Source organism: Palaemon carinicauda, chromosome 43 (genome assembly GCF_036898095.1).
Source record: "Palaemon carinicauda isolate YSFRI2023 chromosome 43, ASM3689809v2, whole genome shotgun sequence".
Classification (NCBI taxonomy): domain Eukaryota; kingdom Metazoa; phylum Arthropoda; class Malacostraca; order Decapoda; family Palaemonidae; genus Palaemon; species Palaemon carinicauda.
In genome coordinates this window covers 47843466-47871382 of record NC_090767.1, presented here as the reverse complement: position 1 = coordinate 47871382, position 27917 = coordinate 47843466, and the positions used below count along the sequence as shown (strand labels likewise).

The window sequence follows — 27917 nt, the reverse complement described above, 5'->3', positions numbered from 1 at the left end:
TTGTTCTTTACTAACCTACAGAGAGGCAACAAGATAAAGCCTCTTCTTCAGAAGTGATTAAGTGAAAAGAAAAATCAACTGAAACTTTTTCAGTGACGAGCCAAAGAGGAATCATAAATTCATTTCTCCAGAGGACTCAGAAGTGAGTTTGACCAACTGGGATCAATTTCTTGACAGGATTCCAACGACCAACTATGGTGAAACTACTGCTCTTCCCTTTTGCACTGATTCTGGCCTTTGTGTCTGCTCAAGCAGGTAAGAATCACTTCGCTTTAAGGTTAAAAGAGACTTTTTAGCCATGTTAAGCAGATCTTTCTAGGAGGAGGACACTCCAAAATCAAACCACTGTTCTCTAGTCTTGGGTAGTGCCATTGCCTCTGTACTATGGTATTCCACTGTCTTGGGGAAGAGTTCTCTTGCTTGAGGGTACACTTGGGCACACTATACTATATATTTTTCTTCCTCTTGTTATTTTGAAGATTTTATAGTTTATATATGAAAGATATATTCTAATGTTGTTAATGTTATTGAAATATTTTATTTTACTTTTCATTAAGTTTCTTGTTGCTAATTTTTTTCCTTATTTCCTTCCCTCACTAGGCTACTTTCCCAGTTGGAGCCCTTGGGATTATAGCATCTTGCTTTTCTAACAAGGGTTGTAGCTTAGCAAGCAATAATAATAATAATAATAATAATAATAATAATAATAATGATAATAATAATAATAATAATTTATGATATACTTTAGTAAGAAAGAAAAATGTGGGTCTTATAAATGCCTTGAAATAAAAATAAAATCTGAGTGGCCTATCAAAGTTTGCTAGAAATTTGGAAGCAAACGATTCTTTAAAATAAAAAAAAAATTAATATGAATTTCGAAACACATGAAGGATTTCCAGCAAGGCTTCACACAACTTCATGACCGATCTCACAAGGTCTCCCCCTCTTCGACGGAGGTTATGATTCCATTTTTTCAAGGGGATTAACGTCAATTTATTGAAATTATTATCATTAACGAAATCATTACGGTAATCATTAAAATTATTATCATTGAAATTATTAAAATTAATTTTCATTCGACTAACCACAGGAACTATTTAAACAAATCAAACGATAAACTTTGAAATGTGAATGCAGGTATCATTCAAAAAGGCAGCTCAGTTGCATATTATTATTATTATTATTATTATTATTATTATTATTATTATTATTAGCTAAGCTACAACCAAAGTTTGAAAAGCTGGATGCTACAGTACCCAAAGCTCCAACAGGGAAAAATAGCCCAGCGAGGAAAGGAAATAAGGAAATACATAAACTATTTGAGAAGTAATGAACAATTGAGATTAAAATATGTAACTACCAAAGAGGAATACCACTGCAGCCCACTCTCCAGTGACTGAATCCTACATGCACAGCCCTTCGCCAAGGACTTGGGCTAAGAGCCAGTAGTAAGAATTCCTTCATGACGTCAGGAAAATACGGAATAAAGTGCTTGCTTGACGTTCATTATCATATTAAACATATGACAAAAAATTAGAAAGAATTTTTAAACTGTTATTAGGTGAAACTATAAGAGAGATTACTCGAGTGCCATATGTGGATGAGATTATGGTGAGATGTAGATGGAGATGGTTTGGGCATGCTCTTCGCACTCCCCAAGAGATATTAGCTCACAAAACTTTTAACTATGCTCCACAAGGCACTAGAAGAGTTGGAAGACCCAGACCTACATGTTTGGCATGAAGTAGGAGATGTTGAATGGAAAGGTATTGATTTAAAACCTCAAGCTTGAGACGAATGGCCAAATCTAACCAAGACCATTGCGTCAATATGCGTAGGATGATGATGATAATGATGATGATGATGATGATGACTAAATATTTATATTTCAGTCTTTGTCTTCAGACTTATGTGACGGTGCCGAAAGGCAGGAAGCAATCAACTGAGTTATATTATTATAGAACACTCTCCTTTATATACAAAACCTCAAGGCAACAGGACATAACAAGTTAACAAGACAGACAATGTTACAGAGGAAAACAGCAGACATGAATTTTCATGTTCGTTTAGTGCGAAGGAAGAGCGAAGATACAAGCATAATATATGCAAAAGGAATTATGTACAATTGTGTGACACACGGTTGGTACACTTTGAGACACTACGTAGCAGCTACTATTTACTACATGAACCAAATTAACCTATTGATGTTTGGAATGGCGATATACTGTCTTAAACCCTTCCCTAAATTCCCAATATATTACTTCCTCAAGACTGGTTATTTTCACTGGTTCCTAACAGAGTAATGAAGAACTTTTTTTAATTAAAGTTAAAATTACAGTATGCCTTATAACACACTTTGCTTTAAGCATTCTTTTACAATGTCCAAACTCATTCTCTCTTCCAGATGACAAGTTCCTCATCTCTGATGCAAATAATACTGTCAACTTCACAGCAGTTTATTCCTACACTGTTCTAGCTTCCTGGACCAGCGATATAAACAACGAAATCACCTTCGAAGGATTTCGGAATTTACGAAACAATCCTCAGCGACTATTTAAATATATACCCAATTCATTCCAATCAAATACATGGAATTTATTTACAATTTTTAGAACTAATAAGGTAAGTATCAAAAGTCTTCGATCAGTCAATGAATTCTCTGACCCCACAAAAGTGTAATGATGCAATCAGGAAATTAGAACAAAAATCTAATCTATTGGTGATTACTTTTTAAAACTCAATTCTTTTGTGAACACTTTCTTTAGCTTTCAAAGTTAAATATTCATTTCATTTTGAATCAAAGAAGAAAATTTTTAAGTTAACTTTAAATACAAAAGACTTAGTTTATTGGAAAATCACTGTCAAAAAGGGTCTCTTTAACGGTTTAAAAGTCCTTACTGAATGGCAAAGGCAAGGGACAGTGACAATACCCTTGCAGGACAGTGCCCTATGCACATTTTGGCATTAGTTTCATGCAAATTGGATAAAAATTGACCACGATACAGCAAAAAGATGTTTTTGACCTTAACATGGCCTTGAACTTTGACCCAATAACTTCAAAAATATAATCAAATTCTCGTTGGATCATGGCCAATCATCCCACCAAATTTTATGAGATTCGGTCAAATAGATTTTGAGTTATGAGAATCACAAACAAACAAACACACAAACATAAATAAATAGATACACGCCTATCAAATCATGAGCCTTCAGAACGAAGTTGATAAGGTAATAAAATTCTTTCTTAATTGTTCTTTCAAATTCCAAATAAATATTCATACTCACTTTTGAGCTACCAAACACTCAAAGGAAAGAAACCATTTCTGAACCCTGCTGTTAGTTACATCATTAAGGTATTTTCTGCTTCTATGTGTCATTCACTGATAAGTAAAACTATAATAAAATTGGTTTACAATTGATCTTTCTAACAGGCGAATGATTGTTAGCTTATTATGACAGATATATCTAATGTTGTGGAAAATTTTCAATGCAATGTCTTTTCAAAGTTTTTCTTTCCAAGGGAGTGATAATTAATCCAGGCAACAAAAGATATCAGGTATATCCGTCATATGGTTTGAATATCACAATCAAGAGCACCAAAAAGACCTACTGAAGATTTTGTGCCAACACATATCAATGTGGTGAGTCCATTTTCTTTTATAATATCTTTTGGAAAGTCCTCAATTTCTATATATTCCTAATACTGTATCATGAAATTAATATATTCACAATGTTAATTAAAAAAATATTTCAGTTTTATGTACGCTGTGTGATACTCAAAATACCTAAGAATGTACACGGCAGACAGATCTTGTAGTTCCTGTAGTGCATAAGGTTTCAATGTGTGACAGAACCTGGAAAACAGATCTTAAAGTAAAGTCGAGTCAAGAATAGTCATTTGGACTAACAACAGAGCAAATGCATCTGTCCCATCCTAATATCTCGTGTTTTTCATATTCTTTCTTAGTTCACTTTCTTAGTAACATTCATCTCCTTGGCTCTGCGATTTGATTTGGGCTATGCTGTTTAACCAGTGGGGATACCTTGACGGGGTGAAAGCGGTTGAGTGTATCTAAGGTCAGCAAAGTTGTACTAGTCTAACCAGTGGGGATACCTTGACGGGGTGAAAGCGGTTGAGTGTATCTAAGGTCAGCAAAGCTGTACTAGTCTAACCAGTGGTGATACCTTGACGGGGTGAAAGCGGTTGAGTGTATCTAAGGTCAGCAAAGCTGTACTAGTCTAACCAGTGGGGATACCTTGACGGGGTGAAAGCGGTTGAGTGTATCTAAGGTCAGCAAAGCTGTACTAGTCTAACCAGTGGGGATACCTTGACGGGGTGAAAGCGGTTGAGTGTATCTAAGGTCAGCAAAGCTGTACTAGTCTAACCAGTGGGGATACCTTGACGGGGTGAAAGCGGTTGAGTGTATCTAAGGTCAGCAAAGCTGTACTAGTCTAACCAGTGGGGATACCTTGACGGGGTGAAAGCGGTTGAGTGTATCTAAGGTCAGCAAAGCTCTATTAGTCAAACCAGTAGGGATACCTTAACGGGGTGAAAGTGTTTGAGTATATCTAAGATCAGCAAAGCTGTACTAGTCAAGGCCACCAATGCTAGGTTGGTTTAATGTGAGCGATCAGACGAAAATCTACCGCCAGCACCAATCCGCACTGGCCAGCGTGATGATGAAAACTGGCCTTTGTCCCGCTGTGGACTAGAAACTGCTGGGTTTTTTTTATTGATGTTTAAGCTAAGCTAATCTAACAAAACTCTATTGCAGATCGTTCAGCACCAGTTCCCCCTGCAACTGAATTTCCTGTTGGTTCAACAACAACTCAAAGCAGCATTGTCTCATCCACGACTCAAAGCAGCATTGTCTCATCCACGACTCAAAGCAGCATTGTCTCATCCACGACTCAAAGCAGCATTGTCTCATCCACGACTCAAAGCAGCATTGTCTCATCCACTGTCCCAACGCCAAGCACCAGAGAGACTGCTCTGGAAATCACAACAATAGTTTCACTAAGTATCTGTTGTGTGTTGGTCGCTATCGTCATAGGAATGGCTGTTTGCCTTATCCGAGGGAGAAGAGCTTCACTTAATGGTAAATATTTGCTGTGAATAAGACTTATTCTCTTTAACACTAATGATTATCACCGTTTCAAGTGGACATTTTCTTCTGCTGAAGTTGAAGATTTGTTTAACCCTATCTTATAGACAATTCTGTCATTATATACACATTCTATAACATAGATAAGTGATAATACAGCCAATAGATATATTCTTACAAACATTCCAGACATTCACATAAGCACAGAAACTTACAAGCAGCGCAATCAGAACAACTACACCTTTTTTTCAACGGCACAAGCGGTGGCTGAGAACCCAATGTTGAGAGAAACCTGATTTTTAAAAAATTAGTTACTGCCAAAATTACTGCCAGATTTCATACACAAAATATTAAGGATTCAAATCAGGCACAACGTTTTGCATACTATCAAGTTAAAATCAGGTTATGATGTTATTGATAAAGGGGTTTCTCTAATGGTCCCACAATCTGTCTCAGGTACTCTGAAACCTTTAACCCTGTGATGGAAAAAGACAAGTATTCCGTCTTGGATGCTGCACCTGACAGAATAGATATCTGTTTCCTAAAATGAAACTTATGAGGGTTTTGGTAGACTATAGGAAACGTCCCTGTCTGGCGATATGCTGGACCGGGGTTTGGGACTCACTCAAACTCGATAGTTTCTAGTAGTGTCTGCAACCTCACCATCCTTGTGAGCTAAGGAAGGCAGCTTTCGGGAGAGGCTATAGATCTACCTGCTGAGTCATCAACAGACATTGCCTGGCCCTCCCTGGTCCTAACTCGGGCATTGATCATACGTATATATGATCAGTCACTAGGACATTATTGCTGTTCCTCGCCTTTGTAATTCATGAGCGACCTTTAAATAAAAAACAAAATGATTCTTTGAGAGTAGAGGTCGTTTACAATTGAAATTTGTCTCTAAATCGGAAGAGGTTTAAGTCAAACGTTAGGAAGCAATTATATGGGATCACAAATCAATAAAAAAAAAAAAATTGGAATTGCATGATGTAAAACCTATTTTATATGGTGTAAAATGTGAATAACAAGATGTGTATAACACCAAGAAATGTAGAACATCGCATAAAAATAGAATAATAACAATTAAGTAAACCTTCGTCTTCAGCTTAAATGAAAAAGACAATTTCAGATATAATCTACAACAAAACTCTTAATACGTAATCAAATGTACAGTAGGACACAGGAATTCCTGGCACATCTTGCTCTGAGAAAGTGCAACTAATCGACCCTTACTCCGGAGCAAAAACTCACCATGCAGTAAAGGCGTGGCAGGGTGCACTCCCCCAGAGCGAGGTGGACCATGCATTCCTGTGTCCAGCTGTACCTTATGTGGACCCAGGAATTATACTCCGTTCGATGTTCTCTTTTCTTGGGCTCATGTAAAAGCCATTGTTCTCTAGTCTTGGGTAGTGTCAGAGCCTCTGTACCATGGTCTTCCACTGTCTAGGGTTAGAGTTCTCTTGCTTGAGGGTACACTTGGGCATACTACTCTATCTTATTTCTCTTCCTCTTTTTTTGTTAAAGTTTTCATAGTTTATATAGGAGATATTCATTTTAATGTTGTTACTGCTCTTGAAATATTGTATTTTTCTTTGTTTCCTTTCCTTACTGGGCCATTTCCCCTGTTGGAGCCCCTGAGCCTATATCATCCTGCCTTTCCAACTAGGCTTGTAGCTTAGCAAGTAATAATAACAATAATAATTCCGTTTCAGAGCCTGGATCGAACATGAATTCAGAGACTATTTACGAAGAGGTCGAGCTGCCAGGCAATGTTTCCAGAGCACAACAGAACCACGTAATCGAAAATGGCATCTATGGAGCAGTGATTCCGAGACAGGCATGAGGACGGGGGTAATGCAGGGTGATCCTCTGGCTTCTTGGTGTTTTTCATGGATGCCATGAACACAGGAAGAAGGCCATAATCAATATGCAAGTCACGTCCTTTCAGTGGCACAAACTGAGAAAAAGAGTACGGATAATATGAATAATGTTCCTAACAAGAATCTAACTTACAAAAGAGAAATTTTCACTTTCTTCCCCAAGTCTATTCCGCCTGGCCGAAGATCATGATGATTTAGTTGGAAAGTGAAGCGTTAAAAAAATTCCCTGCTGTTCTCTTGGAGGTAAATAGAATAAAATAAATCTATTTGGTAAAATCATGTAATTGAAAAGATGTATTAAGGTTACACTGATTCAAAGAGATGATGATCGAGATCCGACTACTCAGATGTGGTGAATTGTAGAAATATTGATGATTCACTGTAAAATATCTGCCACAATCTCTTTCTGTATAAAATATCTTTACTTTTAGCCAAACAACATTTCCTTATGTTGAAAATGAGACCAGAGCTTAGAATAACTGGTCCTAATCTGAAAGGAAAATGTTATGTAGGTGGCCTTTTCTAAGTCTCTAAACCCTGTATGGTTTTCATTTCATTGTGGGCACCTTTATTTAATTATTTCTTTAACCTTACAAACTTTATTCTAATGTATGCATATTCAATTTCTGTATTTACATTTTCGTTACATAGTGGCGTAGCTAGAAATTTAGGGTCGGGGGGGGGGGGGGGGGGGGGCTGACTTAGTAAAGACAACCTGCTCCCCCTTACCGAATAGTAATTCTAATTGTATACTTCCATTTTTTTTCTGACCCTGCTTTGGAGGGACCCCTCTCTTGGAGGCCAAGGGGGGCCTTTTCAAAAAGGTCCCCCACTCTTAGCTATGCCACTGAACAGACTTATATTTGTTTCATAATTTACTTAAGCTTCCAATTAATCTTCATTTATGCATTAATAAGGAGAGACAACATTATTTGAAGCCACATACCATGTGGATTTAAGGAGGCTTTATAAAAATGTTCTCAAAGACCTTGGAGTTTTCATGAGTATTAGGAAATGTCTTTGTGTAATTATAACTGTTTTTAAATGAGTCTTTGAGGACAAAAAAAAAATAAAGAATATTCAAAATAGCATTATTATTATCACTTGTGAATTCTATCTTTTTATTATTATTATTATTATTATTATTATTATTATTATTATTATTATTATTATTATTATTATTATTATTATTAAATGCTAAGCTACAACCTTAGTTGGAAAAGCAAAATGCTATAAGTCTTTGAGCCTGAGGGCTTCAACAAGGAAAGTAGCCCAGTGAGGAAGGGAAATAAGGAAACTACAAGTAATTACCAACTAGATTAAAATAATTTAAGAAAAACAACATCAACACAAATCTTTCACATATAAACTATAAAAACTTTAACAAAACAAGAGGAAGAGAAATAAGATTGAATAGTGTGCCCGAGTGTACCCTCAAGCAAGAGAACTCTACTCCAAGACAGTGAAAGACCATGGTCCAGAGGCTATGGTACTATCCAAGACCAGAGAACAATGGTTTGATTTTGGAGTGTCCTTCTCCTAGAAGAGCAGCTTACCATAGCTAAAGAGTCTCATCTACCCTTACCAAGAGGAAAGTAGCCATCGAACAATTACAGTGCAGTAGTTAACCCCTTAAGAGAAAATGAATTATTTAGTCATTTTAGTGTTGTCAGGTGTTGGAGGACAGAGGTCACTATGTAAAGAATAAGCCAGACCACTCAGTGTATGTGTAGGCAAAAGGAAAATGAGCCGTAACCAGAGAGAAGGATCCAATGCAGTACTCTCTGGCCAGTTTCATTACCCAATAACTCTCTAGCGGTAGTATCTCAACGGATGGCTGGCGCCCTGCCCAACCTACTACCTGGCAAGAAATATATTCGGGTCAGACACTGAAACATAAATGAAATGCACTTACTCCTTAAATCAAGTGTATAAGAGAATAATCTCTCTCTCTCTCTCTCTCTCTCTCTCTCTCTCTCTCTCTCTCTCTCTCTCTCTCTCTCTCTCCGAGGGCCTTCGGATTAACAAAGAATTCTTCGGAAGTAATTATGACATAAAAAGGAAATCAAATAACCAAAGAGAAAAAATAACAAAGGAAAGGATCAACAGGATGCCAAGAAACAGCGTAGACAGAAAGGGCTTCTTAAGCGATGAGCTTTGATATATATATATATATATATATATATATATATATATATATATATATATATATATATATATATATATATATATATGTCACTAACTCTCGAGGTTTATTTTTTTTTTCAAATTAGCCATAAATATAATTTAATATCGAATTCACTCTGACATGGAAACTTAGAGTCTTAGACGCACAAGGAAATTCCCTTTGACGATAACTAGCCCAGCCCGGCCAGGGACTCAAACCTATGATCGATAAAAAATAAGGATAAACATTAGACTGTTTTGACCACCCGGCAATTAGATAATAAAAAACAAATGAAATTAATTAAACTTAAGTAAAATTGGACAATCGTTGCTGGAGGAAATATAGCTGACAGATAAGGATGACAAAGAGAAGCAGAGAGAGAGAGAGAGAGAGCGAGAGAGAGAGAGAGAGAGAGAGAGAGAGAGAGAGAGAGAGAGAGAGAGAAAGAGAGAGAGAGAGAGAGAATATCCTTTTTTGAAAAGTCGATTGTCGACTGCAAGACGTCATCTCGTTCACAAAGTAACAAACAGATTAGCGGTGAACGAACCCGGGAGTGGTTTAGTTCAAAAGCACTCGATAATGAATTATCTTTATATATATATACATCTAGTGAATTAGATGAATTTGTGAATAAACCTTTCAATTGACTACCAACTAACACATATCAAGCCTACTGGAGTGTCCTTGGTTGCATTTCCGTTGCTAAAACAAAGACGTTTAATCACCTTAAAAATCCGGTAGGAAATGTGAACTATATTTACATTTTCTTCTGATCCCAGGACGCCATTTGTTCTTTACTAGTTCTTTATTAGCCTACAGAGACGCAACAAGACAAAGCCTCTTCTTCAGCAGTGATTAAGTGAAAAGAAAAATCAAGTGAAACTTTTTTCAGTGACGAGCCAAAGAGGAATCATAAATTCATTTCTCCAGAGGACTCAGAAGTGAGTTTGACCAACTGGGATCAATTTCTTGAAAGGATTCCAACGACCAACTATGGTGAAACTACTGCTCTTCCCTTTTGCACTGATTCTGGCCTTTGTGTCTGCTCAAGCAGGTAAGAATCACTTCGCTTTAAGGTTAAAAGAGACTTTTTAGCCATGGTAAGAAGATCTTTCTAGGAGGAGGACACTCCAAAATCAAACCACTGTTCTCTAGTCTTGGGTAGTGCCATTGCCTCTGTACTATGGTATTCCACTGTCTTGGGGAAGAGTTCTCTTGCTTGAGGGTATACTTGGGCACACTATACTATATATTTTTCTTCCTCTTGTTATTTTGAAGATTTTATAGTTTATATAAGAAAGATATATTTTAATGTTGTTAATGTTATTGAAATATTTTATTTTATTTTTCATTAAGTTTCTTGTTGCTAATTTTTTTCCTTATTTCCTTCCCTCACTAGGCTACTTTCCCAGTTGGAGCCCTTGGGATTATAGCATCTTGCTTTTCTAACAAGGGTTGTAGCTTAGCAAGCAATAATAATAATAATAATAATAATAATAATAATAATAATAATAATAATAATAATAATAATAATAATAATAATAATAATTTATGATATATTTTAGTAAGAAAGAAAAATGTGGGTCTTATAAATGCCTTGAAATAAGAATAGAATCTAAGTGGCCTATCAAAGTTTGCTAGAAATTTGGAAGCAAACTATTCTTTAAAATAAAAAAAAAGAAATTAATATGAATTTCGAAACACATGAAGGATTTCCAGCAAGGCTTCACACAACTTCATGACCGATCTCACAAGGTCTCCCCCTCTTCGACGGAGGTTATGATTCCATTTTTTCAAGGGGATTAACGTCAATTTATTGAAATTATTATCATTAACGAAATCATTACGGTAATCATTAAAATTATTATCATTGAAATTATTAAAATTAATTTTCATTCGACTAACCACAGGAACTATTTAAACAAATCAAACGATAAACTTTGAAATGTGAATGCAGGTATCATTCAAAAAGGCAGCTCAGTTGCATATTATTATTATTATTATTATTATTATTATTATTATTATTATTATTATTATTATTATTATTATTATTATTATTATTATTATTATTATTAGCTAAGCTACAACCAAAGTTTGAAAAGCTGGATGCTACAGTACCCAAAGCTCCAACAGGGAAAAATAGCCCAGCGAGGAAAGGAAATAAGGAAATAAATAAACTATTTGAGAAGTAATGAACAATTGAGATTAAAATATGTAACTACCAAAGATGAATACCACTGCAGCCCACTCTCCAGTGACTGAATCCTACATGCACAGCCCTTCGCCAAGGACTTGGGCTAAGAGCCAGTAGTAAGAATTCCTTCATAACGTCATGAAAACACGGAATAAAGTGCTTGCTTGACGTTCAGTATCATATTAAACATATGACAAAAGATTAGAAAGAATTTTTAAACTGTTATTAGGTGAAACTATAAGAGAGATTACTAGAGTGCCATATGTGGATGAGATTATGGTGAGATGTAGATGGAGATGGTTTGGGCATACTCTTCGCACTCCCCAAGAGAGATTAGTTCACAAAACTTTTAACTAGGCTCCACAAGGCACTAGAAGAGGTGGAAGACCCAGACCTACATGTTTGGCGTGAAATAGGAGATGTTGAATGGAAAAGTATTGATTTAAAACCTCAAGCTTGAGACGAATGGCCAAATCTAACCAAGACCATTGCGTCGATATGCGTAGGATGATGATGATGATGATGGTGATGATTAAATATTTGTATTTCAGTCGTTGTCTTCAGACTTGGAGACACTACGTAGTAGCTACTTTTTACTACATGAACCAAATTAACCTATTGATGTTTGGAATGGCCATATTCTGTCTTAAAATCTTCCCTAAATTCCCAATATATTACTTCCTCAAGACTAGTTATTTTCACTGGTTCCTAACACAGTAATGAAGAACTTTTTTTAATTAAAGTTAAAATTACAGTATGCCTTATAACACACTTTGCTTTAAGCATTCTTTTACAATATCTAAACTCATTCTCTCTTCCAGATGTCAAGTTCTACATCTCTGATGCGAATAAAACTTTGACATTCAGAGTGGCAAATCCTTTTACTTCTATTCTAGCTTCCTGGACCAGCGATATAAACAACAAAATCACCTTCGAAGGATTTCTGAATTTACGAAACTATCCTCAGCGACTATTTGAACATATACCCAATTCATTCCAATCAAATACATGGAATTTATTTACAATTCATAGAACTAATAAGGTAAGTATCAAAAGTCTTCGATCACTCAATGGATTCTCTGACCCCACAAAACCGTAATGATGCAATCAGGAAATTAGAACAAAAATCTAGTTTCTTGGTAATTACTTTTTTTTTTTTTAAATTCTTTTGTGAACACTTTCTTTAGCTTTAAAAGTTATATATTTGTTTCATTTTGAATCAAAGAATAAAATTTTCAAGTTAACTTTGAATACAAAAGACTTGGTTTATTGGAAAATCTCTGTCAAAAAGGGTCACTTAACGGTTTAAAAGTCCTTAATGAGTGGCAGAGACAAGGGACAGTGACAATGCCCTATGCACATTTTGGCACTAGTTTCATGCAAATTGGATAAAAATTGACCACGATATAGTAAAAATCAGTTTTTGACCTTTACATGGCCTTGAACTTTGACCCAATAACTTCAAAAATATAATTAAATTGTCGTTGGATCATGGCCAATCATCCCAACAAATTTTATGAGATTCGGTCAAATAGTTTTTGAGTTATGCAAATCACAAACGAACAAACACACAAACATAAATAAATAGATACACGCCTATCAAATCATGAGCCTTCGCAACGAAGTTTATAAGGTAATATAATTCTTTCTTAATTGTTCTCTCTTATTCTAAATAAATATTCACTCACTTTTGAGCTACCAAACACTCAAAGGAAAGAAACCATTTCTGTACACTGCTGTTAGTTACATCATTAAGGTATTTTCTGCTTCTAGTTGTTATTAACTGATAAATAAAACTATAATAAAATTGGTTTACAATTGATCTTTCTAACAGGCGAATGATTGTTAACTTAATATGACAGATATATCTAATGTTGTGAAAAATTTTAAATGCAATGTCTTTTCAAAGTTTTTCTCTCTAAGGGAGTGGAAATTTATCCAGGCAACAGAACATATAAGGTAGATTGGTCATATGATTTAAAAATCAAAATGAAGAGCACCAAAAAGACCTACTGGAGATATTGTGCCAACATATACAAATGTGGTGAGTCAATGTTCTTTTATATCCTCTTTTGGAAAGTCCTCAATTTCTATATATTCCTAATACTGTATCATGAAATTAATATAATCCCTATGTTAATTAAATAATTATGTCAGTTTTATTTCTACGCTGTGTGATACTCAAAATACCTAAGAACGTATACGGCAGACAGATCTTGTAGTTCCTCTATTGCATAGGGTTTCCTTTTGTGACAGGACCTGGAAAACAGCTCTTAAAGTAAAGTCGAGTCAAGTATGGTCATTTGGACTAACAACAGAGCAAATGCATCTGTCCCATCCTAATATCTCGTGTTTTTCGTATTCTTTCTCAGCTCACTTTCTTAGTAACATCCATCTCCTTAGCTCTGCGATTTGATTTGGGCTATGCTGTTTAACCAGTGGGGATACCTTGACGGGGTGAAAATGTTTGAGTATATCTAAGATCAGCAAAGCTGTACTAGTGAAGGCCACCAATGCTAGGTTGGTTTAATGAGAGTGATCAGACGAAAATCTACTGCCAGCACCAATCCGCACTGGCCAGCGTGGTGATGAAATCTGGCCTTTGTCCCGCTTTGGACTAGAAACTGCTGAATTTTTGGTTGTTGTTTAGGCTAAGCTAATCTAACCAAACTTTATTGCAGTTCTTCCAGCACTAGTTCCCCCTGCAACTGAATTTCCTGTTGGGTCAACAATAACTCAAAGCATCATTGTCTCATCCACGACTCAAAGCAGCATTGTCTCATCCACAACTCAAAGGAGCATTGTCTCATCCACTGTCCCACCAAGATGCACCAGAGAGATTGCTCTGGAAATCCCAACAATAGTTTTACTAAGTATCTGTTGTGTGTTGGTCGCGATCGTGATAGGAATGGCTGTTTACATCATCCGAGGGAGAAGAGCTTCACTTAATGGTAAATATTTGCTGTGAATAAGGCTTATTCTCTTTAACACTAACGATTATCACCGTTTCAAGTGGACATTTTCTTCTGCTGAAGTTGAAGATTTGTTTAACCCTATCTTATAGACAATTCTGTCATTATATACACATTCTATAACATAGATAAGTGATAATACAGCCAATAGATATATTCTTACAAACATTCCAGACATTCACATAAGCACAGAAACTTACAAGCAGCGCAATCGGAACAACTACACCTTTTATTCTACGGCACAAGCGGTGGGTGAGAACCCAATGTTGAGAGAAACCTGATTTTTAAAAAATTAGTTACTGCCAAAATTACTGCCAGATTTCATACACAAAATATTAAGGATTCAAATCAGGCACAACGTTTTGCATACTATCAAGTTAAAATCAGGTTATGATGTTATTGATAAAGGGGTTTCTCTAATGGTCCCACAATCTGTCTCAGGTACTCTGAAACCTTTAACCCTGTGATGGAAAAAGACAAGTATTCCGTCTTGGATGCTGCACCTGACAGAATAGATATCTGTTTCCTAAAATGAAACTTATGAGGGTTTTGGTAGACTAGTGGAAACATCCCTGTCTGGCGATATGCTGGACCGGGGTTTGGGACTCGCTCAAACTCGATAGTTTCTAGTAGTGTCTGCAACCTCACCATCCTTGTGAGCCGGGTATCGGGAGAGTCTATAGGTCTACCTGCTGAGTCATCAACAGCCATTGCCTGGCCCTCCCTGGTCCTAACTCGGGCATTGATCATACTTATATATGATCAGTCACTAGGACATTATTGCTGTTCCTCGCTTTTGCAATTCATGAGCGACCTTTAAATAAAAAACAAAACGATTCTTTGAGAGTAGAGGTCGTTTACAATTGAAATTTGTATCTAAATCGTAAGAGGTTTAAGTCAAACGTTAGGAAGCAATTATATGGGATCACAAATCAATAAAAAAAAAAAAATTGGAATTGCATGATGTAAAACCTATTTTATATGGTGTAAAATGTGAATAACAAGATGTATATAACACCAAGAAATGTAGAACATCGCATAAAAATAGAATGATAACAATTAAGTAAATCTTCGTCTTCAGCTTAAATAAAAAAGACAATTTCAGATATAATCTACAACAAACCTCTTAATACGTAATCAAATGTACAGTAGGACACAGGAATTCCTGGCACATCCTGCTCTGAGAAAGTGCAACTAATCGACCCTTACTCCGGAGCAAAAACTCACCATGCAGTAAAGGCGTGGCAGGGTGCACTCCCCCAGAGCGAGGTGGACCATGCATTCCTGTGTCCAACTGTACCTTATGTGGACACAGGAATTATACTCCGTTCGATGTTCTCTTTTCTTGGGCTTATGTAAAAGCCATTGTTCTCTAGTCTTGGGTAGTGCCAGAGCCTCTGTACCATGGTCTTCCACTGTCTAGGGTTAGAGTTCTCTTGCTTGAGGGTACACTTGGGCATACTACTCTATCTTATTTCTCTTCCTCTTTTTTTTTTTGATAAAGTTTTCATAGTTTATATAGGAGATATTCATTTTAATGTTGTTACTGCTCTTGAAATATTGTATTTTTCTTTGTTTCCTTTCCTCACTGGGCCATTTTCCCTGTTGGAGCCCCTGAGCCTATAGCATCCTGCCTTTCCAACTAGGCTTGTAGCTTAGCAGGTAATAATAACAATAATAATTCCGTTTCAGAGCCTGGATCAAACATGAATTCAGAGGCTATTTACGATGATGTCCAGCTGCCAGGCAATGTTTCCAGAGCACAACAGAACCACGTAATCGAAAATGTCGTCTATGGAGCAGTGATTCCGAGACAGGCATGAGGACGGGGGTAATGCAGGGTGATCCTCTGCCTTCTTGGTGTTTTTCATGGATGCCATGAACACATGAAGAAGGCCATAATCAATATGCAAGTCACGTCCTTTCAGTGGCACAAACTGAGAAAAAGAGTACAGATAATATGAATAATGTTCCTAACAAGAATCTAACTTACAAAAGAGAAATTTTCACTTTCTTCCCCAAGTCTATTCCGCCTGGCCGAAGATCATGATGATTTAGTTGGAAAGTGAAGCGTTTAAAAAATTCCCTGCTGTTCTCTTGGAGGTAAATAGAATAAAATAAATCTATTTGGTGATATCATGTAATTGAAAAGATGTATTAAGGTTACACTGATTCAAAGAGATGATGATCGAGATCCGACTACTGAGATGTGGTAAAAAGTAGAAATATTGATGATTCACTGTAAAAGCTCTGCCACAAGCTCTTTCTGTATAAAATATCTTTACTTTTAGTCAAACAACATTTCCTTGTGTTGAAAATGAGACCAGAGCTTAGAATAACTGGTATTAATCTGAAAAGAAAATGGTATGTACGTGGCCTTTCTAAGTCACAAAACCCTGTATGGTTTTCATTTCATTGTAAGCATCTTTATTTAATTATTTCTTTAACCTTCCAGACTTTAATCTAATGTATGCATATTCAATTTCTGTATTTACATTTTCGTTACATAATGGCGTAGCTAGAAATTTAGGGTCGGGGGGGGGGGGGGGGCTGACTTAGTAAAGAGAACCTGCTCCCCCTTACCGAATAGTAATTCTAATTGTATACTTCCATTTTTTTCTGACCCTGCTTTGGAGGGACCCCTCTCTTGGAGGCCAAGGGGCCCTTTTCAAAAAGGTCCCCCACTCTTAGCTAAGCCACTGAAGAGACTTATATTTGTTTCATGATTTACTTAAGCTTCCAATTAATCTATTTTATGCATTAATAAGGAGAGACAACATTATTTGAAGCCACACACCATGTGGATCTAATGAGGCTCTTACTTTCATGTCTGGCAAATAAAAATGTTCTCAAAGACCTTGGAGTTTTCATGAGTATTAGGAAATGTCTTTGTGTAATTATAACTGTTTTTAAATGAGTCTTTGAAGACAAAAAAAAAAAAAAAGGAATATTCAAAATAGCATTATTATTATCACTTGTGAATTCCATCTTTTTATTATTATTATTATTATTATTATTATTATTATTATTATTATTATTGTTATTATTATTATTATTAAATACTAAGCTACAACCCTAGTTGTAAAAGCAAAATGCTATAAGTCTAAAGACTGAGGGCTTCAACAAGGAAAGTAGCCCAGTGAGGAAGGGAAATAAGGAAACTACAAATAATTAACAACTAAATTAAAATAATTTAAGAAAAACAACATCAACACAAATCTTTCACATATAAACTATAAAAACTTTAACAAAACAAGAGGAAGAAAAATATGATAGAATGGTGTTCCCAAGCGTACCCTCAAGCAAGAGAACTCTACCCCAAGACAGTGAAAGACCATGGGCCAGAGGCTATGGTACTATCCAAGACCAGAGAACAATGGTTTGATTTTGGAGTGTCCTTCTCCTAGAAGAGCAGCTTACCATAGCTAAAGAATCTCTTCTACCTTTACCAAGAGGAAAGTAGCCACCGAACAATTATAGTGCAGTAGTTAACCCCTTAAGAGAAAATGAATTATTTAGTCATTTTAGTGTTGTCAGGTGTTGGAGGACAGAGGACACTATGTAAAGAATAAGCCAGACTACTCAGTGTATGTGTAAGCAAAAGGAAAATGAGCCGTAACCAGAGAGAAGGATCCAATGCAGTACTCTCTGGCCAGTCTCATTAGCCAATAACTCTCTAGCGGTAGTATCTCAACGGATGGCTGGTGCCCTGGCCAACCTACTACCTGGCAAGAAATATATTCGGGTCAGACACTGAAACATAAATGAAATGCACTTACTACTTAAATCAAGTGTATAAGAGAATAATCTTTCTCTCTCTCTCTCTCTCTCTCTCTCTCTCTCTTTCTCTCTCTCTCTCTCTCTCTCTCTCTCTCTCTCTCTCTCTCTCGCTCTCTCTCTCCGAGGGCCTTTGGATTAACAAAGAAACCTTTGGAAGTAATTAGGACATAAAAAGGAAATCAAATAACCAAAGAGAAGAAATAACAAAGGAAAGGATCAACAGGATGCAAAGAAACAGCGTAGACAGAAAGGGCTTCTTAAGCGATGAGCTTTGATATATATATATATATATATATATATATATATATATATATATATATATATATATATATGTCACTACCACTCGAGGTTTAAATATTTTTTAAATAAGCCATAAATACCATTTAATATCGAATTCACTCTGACATGGGAACTTAGAGTCTTAGACGCACAAGGAAATTCCTTTTCATGATAACTAGCCCAGCCCGGCCAGGACTCGATCGATAGAAATAAGGATAAACATTAGACTGTTTTGACCACCCGGCAATTAGATAATAAAAAACAAATGAAATTAATTAAACTTAAGTAAAATTGGACAATCGTTGCTGGAGGAAATCAAGCTGATAGATAAGGATGACAAACAGAAGCAGAGAGAGAGAGAGAGAGAGAGAGAGAGAGAGAGAGAGAGAGAGAGAGAGAGAGAGAGAGAGAGAGAGAGAGAGAGAGAGAGAGAGAGGATATCCTTTTTTGAAAAGTCAATTGTCGACTGCAAGACGTCATCTCGTTCACTAAGTAACAAAAAGATTAGCGGTGAATGAAAATGGGAGTGGTTTAATTCAAAAGCACTCGATAATGAATTATCTTTATATATATATATATATATATATATATATATATATATATATATATATATATATATATATATATATATATATATCTAGTGAATTAGATGTATTTGTGAATAAACCTTTCAATTGACTACTAACTAACACATATCAAGCCTACTGGAGTGTCCTTGTTTGCATTTCCGTTGCTAAAACAAAGACGTTTAATCACCTTAGAAATCCGGTAGGAAATGTGAACTATATTTACATTTTCTTCTGATCCCAAGACGCCATTTGTTCTTTACTAGTTCTTCACTAGTCTACAGAGACGCAACAAGACAAAGCCTCTTCTTCAGCTGTGATTAAGTGAAAAGAAAAATCAAGTGAAACTTTTTTTCAGTGATGAGCCAAAAAGGAACCATAAATTCATTTCTCCAGAGGACTCAGAAGTGAGTTTGACCAACTGGGATCAATTTCTTGAAAGGATTCCAACGACCAACTATGGTGAAACTACTGCTCTTCCCTTTTGCACTGATTCTGGCCTTTGTGTCTGCTCAAGCAGGTAAGAATCACTTCGCTTTAAGGTTAAAAGAGACTTTTTAGCCATGGTAAGCAGATCTTTCTACGAGGAGGACACTCCAAAATCAAACCACTGTTCTCTAGTCGTGGGTAGTGCCATTGCCTCTGTACTATGGTATTCCACTGTCTTGGGGAAGAGTTCTCTTGCTTGAGGGTATACTTGGGCACACTATACTATATATTTTTCTTCCTCTTGTTATTTTGAAGATTTTATAGTTTATATAAGAAAGATATATTTTAATGTTGTTAATGTTATTGAAATATTTTATTTTATTTTTCATTAAGTTTCTTGTTGCTAATTTTTTCCATTATTTCCTTCCCTCGCTGGGCTACTTTCCCAGTTGGAGCCATTGGGATTATAGCATCTTGCTTTTCTAACAAGGGTTGTAGCTTAGCAAGCAATAATAATAATAATAATAATAATAATAATAATAATAATAATAATAATAATAATAATTTATGATATATTTTAGTAAGAAAGAAAAATGTGGGTCTTATAAATGCCTTGAAATAAAAATAAAATCTAAGTGGCCTATCAAAGTTTGCTAGAAATTTGGAAGCAAACGATTCTTTAAAATAAAAAAAAAATCAATATGAATTTCGAAACACATGAAGGATTTCCAGCAAAGCTTCACACAACTTCATGACCGATCTCACAAGGTCTCCCCCTCTTCGACGGAGGTTATGATTCCATTTTTTCAAGGGGATTAACGTCAATTTATTGAAATTATTATTATTAACGAAATCATTAAAATTATTATCATTGAAATTATTAAAATTAATTTTCATATGACTAACCACAAGAACTATTTAAACAAATCAAACGATAAACTTTGAAATGTGAATGCATGTATCATTCAAAAAGGCAGCTCAGTTGCATATTATTATTATTATTATTATTATTATTATTATTATTATTATTATTATTATTATTATTAGCTAAGCTACAACCAAAGTTTGAAAAGCTGGATGCTACAGTACCCAAAGCTCCAACAGGGAAAAATAGCCCAGCGAGGAAAGGAAATAAGGAAATACATAAACTATTTGAGAAGTAATGAACAATTGAGATTAAAATATGTAACTACCAAAGAGGAATACCACTGCAGCCCACTCTCCAGTGACTGAATCCTATATGCACAGCCCTTCGCCAAGGACTTGGGCTAAGAACCAGTAGTAAGAATTCCTTCATGACGTCATGAAAACACGGAATAAAGTGCTTGCTTGACGTTCAGTATCATATTAAACATATGACAAAAGATTAGAAAGAATTTTTAAACTGTTATTAGGTGAAACTATAAGAGAGATTACTAGAGTGCCATATGTGGATGAGATTATGGTGAGATGTAGATGGAGATGGTTTGGGCATGTTCTTCGCACTCCCCAAGAGAGATTAGTTCACCAAACTTTTAACTAGGCTCCACAAGGCACTAGAAGAGGTGGAAGACCCAGACCTACATGTTTGGCGTGAAATAGGAGATGTTGAATGGAAAAGTATTGATTTAAAACCTCAAGCTTGAGACGAATGGCCAAATCTAACCAAGACCATTGCGTCGATATGCGTAGGATGATGATGATGATGATGATGACTAAATATTTATATTTCAGTCGTTATCTTCAGACTTTGAGACACTACTTAGTAGCTACTTTTTACTACATGAACCAAATTAACCTATTGATGTTTGGAATAGCGATATCCTGTCTTAAAATCTTCACTAAATTCACAATTTATTACTTCCTAAAGACTATTTATTTTCACTGGTTCCTAACAGAGTAATGAAGAACTTTTTTTGATTAAAGTTAAAATTACAGTATGCCTTATAACACACTTTGCTTTAAGCATTCTTTTACAATGTCCAAACTCATTCTCTCTTCCAGATGACAAGTTCTCCATCTCTGATGCGAATAAATCTTTCACATTCAGAGTGGCATATCCTTCTACTTTTGTTCCAGCTTCCTGGACCAGCGATATAAACAACGAAATCACCTTCGAAGGATTTCCGAATTTACAAAACAATCCTCAGCTACTATTTAAATATATACCTGATTCATTGCAATCAAATACATGGAATTTATTTACAATTCATAGAACTAATAAGGTAAGTATCAAAAGTCTTCGATCACTCAATGAATTATCTGATCCCACAAAACCGTAATGATGCAATCAGGAAATTAGAACAAAAATCTAATTTATTGGTAATTACTTTTTAAAAAACAATTCTTTTGTGAACACTTTCTTTAGCTTTCAAAGTTATATATTTGTTTCACTTTGAATCAAAGAATAAAATTTTCAAGTTAACTTTGAATACAAAAGATTTAGTTTATTGGAAAATCTCTGTCAAAAAGGGTATCGTAACGGTTTAAAAGTCCTTTATGAATGGCAGAGACAAGGGACAGTGACAATACCCTAGCAGGACAATGCCCCATGCACATTTTGGCAGTAGTTTCATGCAAATTGGATAAAAATTGACCACGATATAGCAAAACAAAAAGATGTTTTTGACCTTTACATGGCCTTGAACTTTGACCCAATAAATTCCAGAATATAATTAAATTGTCGTTGGATCATGGCCAATCATCCCACGAAATCTTATGAGATTCGGTCAAATAGTTTTTGAGTTATGCAAATCACAAACGAACAAACACACAAACATAAATAAATAGATACACGCCTATCAAATCATGAGCCTTCGCAACGAAGTTGATAAGGTAATAGAATTCTTTCTTAATTGTTCTTTAATATTCCAAATAAATATTCATACTCACTTTTGAGCTACCAAACACTCAAAGGAAAGAAACCATTTCTGTACACTGCTGTTAGTTACATCATTAAGGTATTTTCTGCTTCTATGTGTCATTAACTGATAAGTAAAACTATAATAAAATTGGTTTACAACTGATCTTTCTAACAGGCGAATGATTGTTAGCTTAATATGACAGATATATCTAATTTTCAATGCAATGTCTTTTCAAAGTTTTTCTTTCCAAGGGAGTGATAATTAATCCAGGCTACGGAACATATGAGGTAAATCAGTCATATGATTTAAATATCACAATCAAGAGCACCAAAAAGACCTTCTGGAAATTTTGTGCCAACATACATCAATGTGGTGAATCCATTTTCTTTTATAATATCTTTTGGAAAGTCCTCAATTTCTATATATTCCTAATACTGTATCATGAAATTAATATATTCACAATGTTAATTAAAAAAATATTTCAGTTTTATGAACGTATACGACAGACAGATCTTGTAGTTCCTGTAGTGCATGTGGTTTCCTTGTGTGACAGGACCTGGAAAACAGCTCTTAAAGTAAAATCAAGTCAAGTATGGTCATTTGGACTAACAACAGAGCGAATGCATCTATCCCATCCTAATATCTCGTGTTTTTCGTATTCTTTCTCAGCTCACTTTCTTAGTAACATCCATCTCCTTAGCTCTGCGATTTGATTTGGGCTATGCTGTTTAACCAGTGGGGATACCTTGACGGGGTGAAAGCGTTTGAGTATATCTAAGGTCAGCAAAGCTGTACTAGTCAAACCAGTGGGGATACCTTGACGGGGTGAAAGTGCTTGAGTATATCTAAGGTCAGCAAAGCTGTACTTTTCTAACCAGTGGGGATACCTTGACGGGGTCAAAGCGGTTGAGTGTATCTAAGGTCAGCAAAGTTGTACTAGTTTAACCAGTGGGGATACCTTGACGGGGTGAAAGCGGTCGAGTGTATCTAAGGTCAGCAAAGTTGTACTAGTCTAACCAGTGGGGATACCTTGACGGGGTGAAAGCGGTTGAGTGTATCTAAGGTCAGCAAAGCTGTACTAGTCTAACCAGTGGGGATACCTTGACAGGGTGAAAGCGGTTGAGTGTATCTAAGGTCAGCAAAGCTGTACTAGTCAAGGCCACCAATGCTAGGTTGGCTTAATGTGAGCGATCAGACGAAAATCTACCGCCAGCACCAATCCGCACTGGCCAGCGTGATGATGAAAACTAGCCTTTATCCCGCTTTGGTCTAGAAACTGCTGCGTTTTTTGTTGATGTTTAAGCTAAGCTAATCTAACAAAACTCTATTGCAGATCTTCCAGCACCACTTCACCCTGCAACGCCAAGCACCAGAGAGACTGCTCTGGAAATCACAACAATAGTTTTACTAAGTATCTGTTGTGTGTCGGTCGCGATCATGATAGGAATGGCTGTTTGCTTTATCCGAGGGAGAAGAACTTCGCTTAATGGTAAATATTTGTTGTAAACAAAGCTAATTCTCTTTACCATCTCATAAATTTTCACTTTAGTGATGAATAGAATGTAGAAAAGGAGAAAAGATCTCGGTATGTGGTAAGAAAAGGGGTAACAAACCAAAAAGTAAATAATACTTGAGGAAAGTGAGAAGTTCCTCTTTGGAATCTAAGAATTTCTTAGTTTTTTTTTTTTTTCAAGATGATTTGTTATAGTTAGATACGCATGTACCACAGTATGAATAAGAAATATTAAACCACATATAGCTATATCCACCAATACATTTCTGGCACTCACACCCGTATACAAATTTACAGAAACCGTTATAGAGATCATAACACATTCTATTCGATAGGAAAACTAGAGGTTAAGAACCAAATGCTAAATACGCCTAAAATTTTGAAGGAAAATCAGTTTACAGGTGGGGTATGAATGGGAGAGGCAAGGGACAGTGACACTACCCTAAAGACAGCCCATATATACATATGATCAGCGCCTAATCCCCTCTCCATCAAGCTGGATCAGGGAGGGTCACGCAATGGCTGATGATGACTCAGCAGGTAGATGTATAGGCTCCCCAAAACACCAATCCTTAGTTCACACCCTCCTAATCAAGCTAGAACCAGGGAGGGCTAGGCAATGCCTAATGATGACTCAGCAGGTAGACTATAGGCTCCTCCAAACACCCATCCTTAGCTCACAATGCTGGCCAGTTTGCAGACACTACAAGAAACTATCTAGCTTAAGCGGGTTTCGAACCCCTGTACAGCATGTCGCCAAGTAGGGACGTTTCCAATGGACTACCACAAACCCTAATTAGGTGCTGACGATCATACTAAAATAGAGGAAAAAGTATAGAATAAAATTACATATTAGTGCACACTCACATTCAAATAAAGTTTGATCAAGTTATCCTTTAAAGAACACAGTATCTATACTCAATATTTTTTTTTTTAATGAGACGCATTTGTGCTGACTCGCAGGAGTGTCCTTTTATCTCAGAAAAGTGTCCTACTAGCTGATAGATTAGAATCATCTTGAGTATAGTACATCGGGAATACCCAAATACAGGATGTTGAAGTATAAGCAAGATAAGAAGTTGCTCCGCTTCTGACTGACACATCGTTGCGTGTATAGAATTTAGGCCATAGAATCAAAACCTGGATCATGGCCAGGAGTTGGAGAGGCCATGCAGTGTTTAGTCTTTTGTAGTTCCATAGCTTCTGTACCTTGATATGGCCATGATAGTCGGTTGGCCAGGGCACCAGCCATCCGTTGAGATACTACCACTAGAGAGTTATAGGGTCCTTTGACTGGCCAGACAGTACTACATTGAATCTTTATCTCTGGTTACGGTTAATTTTCCCTTTGCCTACACATACACCGAATAGTCTGGCCTATTCTTTACAGATTCTCCTCTATCCTCATACACCTGACAGCACTGAGATTACCAAACTATTCTTCTTCTCTCAAGGGCTTAACTACTGCACTGTAATTGTTCAGTGGCTACTTTCCTCTTGGGAAGCGTAGAAGAGACTCTTCCGCTATGGTAACCAGCTCTTCTAGGAGAAGGGACACTACAAAATCAAACCAGTGTTCTCTAGTCTTGGGTAGGGCCATAGCCTCTGTACCATGGTCTTCCACTGTCTTAGGTTAGAGTTCTCTTGCTTGAGGATACACTCGGGCATGCTATTCTATCTAATTTCTCTCTTTCTTGTTTTGTTAAAGTTTTTATAGTTTATATAGGAAATATTTATCTTAATGTTGTTGCTATTCTTAAGATATTTTATTTTTCATTTTTTCATTTCTTCCTTTCCTCACTGAGCTATTTTCCCTGTTGGGGCCCCTGGGTTTATAGCATCCTGCTTTTCCAACTAGGGTTGTAGCTTAGCAAGTAATAATAATGTGCTATTTTGGATTAGAGTTCTATTGCTTGAGGGTACACTCAGCCACACTATTCTATCTATTTACTTTCCTCACTGGGCTATCTTTCCCTGTTGGAGCCCTTGGGCTTACAGCACCCTGCTGTTCCAACTAGGTTTGTAACTTAGCAAATAATAATAATGATTGTACTATAGCCTCTGTACCATGGCCTTCTGCCGTCTTGGGTTAGAGTTCTCTTTCTTGAAGGTACAATCAGTTGCACTAATCTATCTATTTCCTTTCCTCGCGGGGCTAGTTTCCCTTTTGGAGCCCTTGGGCATATAGTATCCTGCTTTTCCATCTTGGGATGTATCTTGGCTGTTAATAATAATAATAATAATAATAATAATAATAATAATAATAATAATATGTATATGTATATATATATATATATATATATATATATATATATATATATATATATGTGTGTGTGTGTGTGTGTGTGTGTGTATGTATATATGGTCAGACTCTAGGTCATTGTCACTGTCCCTTGTCCCTACCACTCATGAGCAACATTTAAACCTTAAACCCTTTCCATTTCAGAGCCAGCAAGGAACTTGGAACCAGAAAACATTTCACATAACCCACAGATGTTCAATGTCAGCAGTTTCTCCAGCCAACAAGAGGATCACGAGAGTATTAACAGCCTCTGTGGAGTTTCGATTAACAGAGAATTGCCAAAATAAACTCGAGAATAATGTCCAATATGTGAAGATGCATTTCGTCACCCTTATAAACTAACTGCCTAAGTCATTTTCTCCACTTGTTGGGAAATCAAAAAAAAAAAAAACCTTCTCATTTCCTAATTCTTTATATCATTGTATTAAGTTTCAATTCACAAATTCTTAACAGAAGAATTTGTGAATTAGAATTTGTTAATTGAAGCTCAAGACAATGATATAAAGAATTAGGAAATGAGAAGATTTTTTTTATTTCCCAACAAGTGGAGAAAATGACTTAGGAAGTTAGTTTATGAGGGTGACGATTTGAACACTTGAATAGGATGACCTGAGGACTTTGTAGTTTATATATCACCATATTTAATCTAATGTTGTTACTTATCTTAAGATATTTTATAGTCTTTATTCTTAAGATATTTTATATTCTTTATTCATAAGATGTTTTATATTCTTTGTTCGTTAATTTTCATATAGTTTATTTATTTCCTTTCCTATTTGGGCTATTAGAACGTTTGGGCTTATGTAATCCTGCTGTTCTAACAAGGGCTGTTGCTTAGCTAGTAGTAGTAGTAGTAGTTGTAGTAGTAGTAGTAGTAGTAGTAGTAGTAGTAGTAGTAGTAGTTAGTATTCACGTAATTAAGTTCTAAGACCAATAGAATATTATTATTATTATTATTATTATTATTATTATTATTATTATCTAAGCTACAACACTAGTTGGACAATCAGGGCCCCAACAGGGAAAATAACTCATTGAGGAAAGGAAATCAAGAAACAGATAGAATATTGTGCCTGAATGTACCCTCGGGCAAGAGAACTCTAACCCAAGACAGTGGAAGATTTAATGAATGTGGTTAAAGTAATTACTGATACTTTAACTAGAATTTCACGATCTAATTTCTATAATACAAACGATCTCCATTGGAATACTTGTCATGAAATCTTTATTATTGAAGAAATTTTCCCTGTTGGGGACCCTGGGCTTATGGCATCCTGCTTTTTCAACTAAGGTTGTAGCTTAGTAAGTAATAATAATAATAATAATAATAATAATAATAATAATAATAATAATAATAATAATAATAATAAAGTGTCATGAACTATATTTTTAAAGATATATTCTAAGATATATTTCTAAAACTATCAACAAGAACATTCTTATACTTTGTTATTTTTTTCTACTTTTAATATAATATCTTAACTGTTCACACTTTTGATGTATCTTTAATTCTATCTTTCTGTATGAAGAAAACAAACCTATTTATATTCATGATTTTACAAGTATTTCCTTTCCCCTAAAGAGATATTTACCTAAATAACATGCAAATCAAAGATTTTTATTATAAACGTCAGTATATGAGTTTCCTAAGAAGTGTTAAGAAATGTAAAGACATAAAAGGTATATAATAAAAAAAAAATGGCCGAAATCACAAATTTTTAGTAATTTGTATTTTTCCTAACATGCTTACCGAGAACTACTTTCCTAGGAGTTACCTGAAACCTCCTCTCAACCGACCAGAGTTTAGTGTAGTTTACCCTACTTCCGTTTTCTGTAATGGTAGGCCTAGCTGTTAGACGGGAGATCGAGTCATGCTCAAACTCGATA

The 27917-nt window shown here is 35.7% G+C and overlaps 2 protein-coding genes and 1 long non-coding RNA gene across 4 annotated transcripts; all 3 read left to right on the top strand.

Moving 5' to 3' along the window:
- The first annotated feature begins 24 nt into the window (after positions 1 to 24).
- Positions 25 to 7675, top strand: LOC137633410 (uncharacterized). Of its 2 annotated transcripts, none has more exons than XM_068365637.1 (3): positions 25 to 255; positions 4776 to 5099; positions 6818 to 7675. In XM_068365637.1, exons 1-3 carry the CDS (start codon positions 195 to 197, stop codon positions 6946 to 6948), a joined length of 516 nt encoding a protein of 171 aa, XP_068221738.1. In that variant the 5' UTR covers positions 25 to 194; the 3' UTR covers positions 6949 to 7675. The 2 variants fall into 2 exon arrangements, 1 of the variants encoding a protein (XP_068221738.1); XR_011042200.1 differs by lacking the exon at positions 25 to 255 and adding an exon at positions 3520 to 3641.
- A 2217-nt stretch (positions 7676 to 9892) lies between these two features.
- On the top strand, positions 9893 to 16513 carry LOC137633409 (uncharacterized). Its single transcript, XM_068365636.1, has 5 exons — positions 9893 to 10206; positions 12168 to 12388; positions 13270 to 13390; positions 14028 to 14297; positions 16011 to 16513. Exons 1-5 carry the CDS (start codon positions 10146 to 10148, stop codon positions 16139 to 16141), a joined length of 804 nt encoding a protein of 267 aa, XP_068221737.1. The 5' UTR covers positions 9893 to 10145; the 3' UTR covers positions 16142 to 16513.
- A 5982-nt stretch (positions 16514 to 22495) lies between these two features.
- LOC137633448 (uncharacterized) lies at positions 22496 to 26400 on the top strand. The gene is made up of 3 exons (XR_011042224.1): positions 22496 to 22587; positions 23549 to 23704; positions 26175 to 26400. It is a non-coding gene; the product is annotated as an uncharacterized lncRNA (long non-coding RNA).
- Positions 26401 to 27917: the final 1517 nt, after the last annotated feature.

What these genes read in the sequence shown, in the direction of transcription:
- LOC137633409 (XM_068365636.1), top strand. Translation starts at nt 10,146, where the DNA reads ATGGTGAAACTACTGCTCTTCCCTTTTGCACTGATTCTGGCCTTTGTG. An exon ending in TGCCAACATATACAAATGTG is followed by an intron (nt 13,391 to 14,027) that starts GTGAGTCAATGT and finishes ACTTTATTGCAG; the next exon opens with TTCTTCCAGCACTAGTTCCC. An exon ending in GAGAAGAGCTTCACTTAATG is followed by an intron (nt 14,298 to 16,010) that starts GTAAATATTTGC and finishes ATTCCGTTTCAG; the next exon opens with AGCCTGGATCAAACATGAAT.
- LOC137633410 (XM_068365637.1), top strand. Translation starts at nt 195, where the DNA reads ATGGTGAAACTACTGCTCTTCCCTTTTGCACTGATTCTGGCCTTTGTG. An exon ending in CTTTGTGTCTGCTCAAGCAG is followed by an intron (nt 256 to 4,775) that starts GTAAGAATCACT and finishes ACTCTATTGCAG; the next exon opens with ATCGTTCAGCACCAGTTCCC. An exon ending in GAGAAGAGCTTCACTTAATG is followed by an intron (nt 5,100 to 6,817) that starts GTAAATATTTGC and finishes ATTCCGTTTCAG; the next exon opens with AGCCTGGATCGAACATGAAT.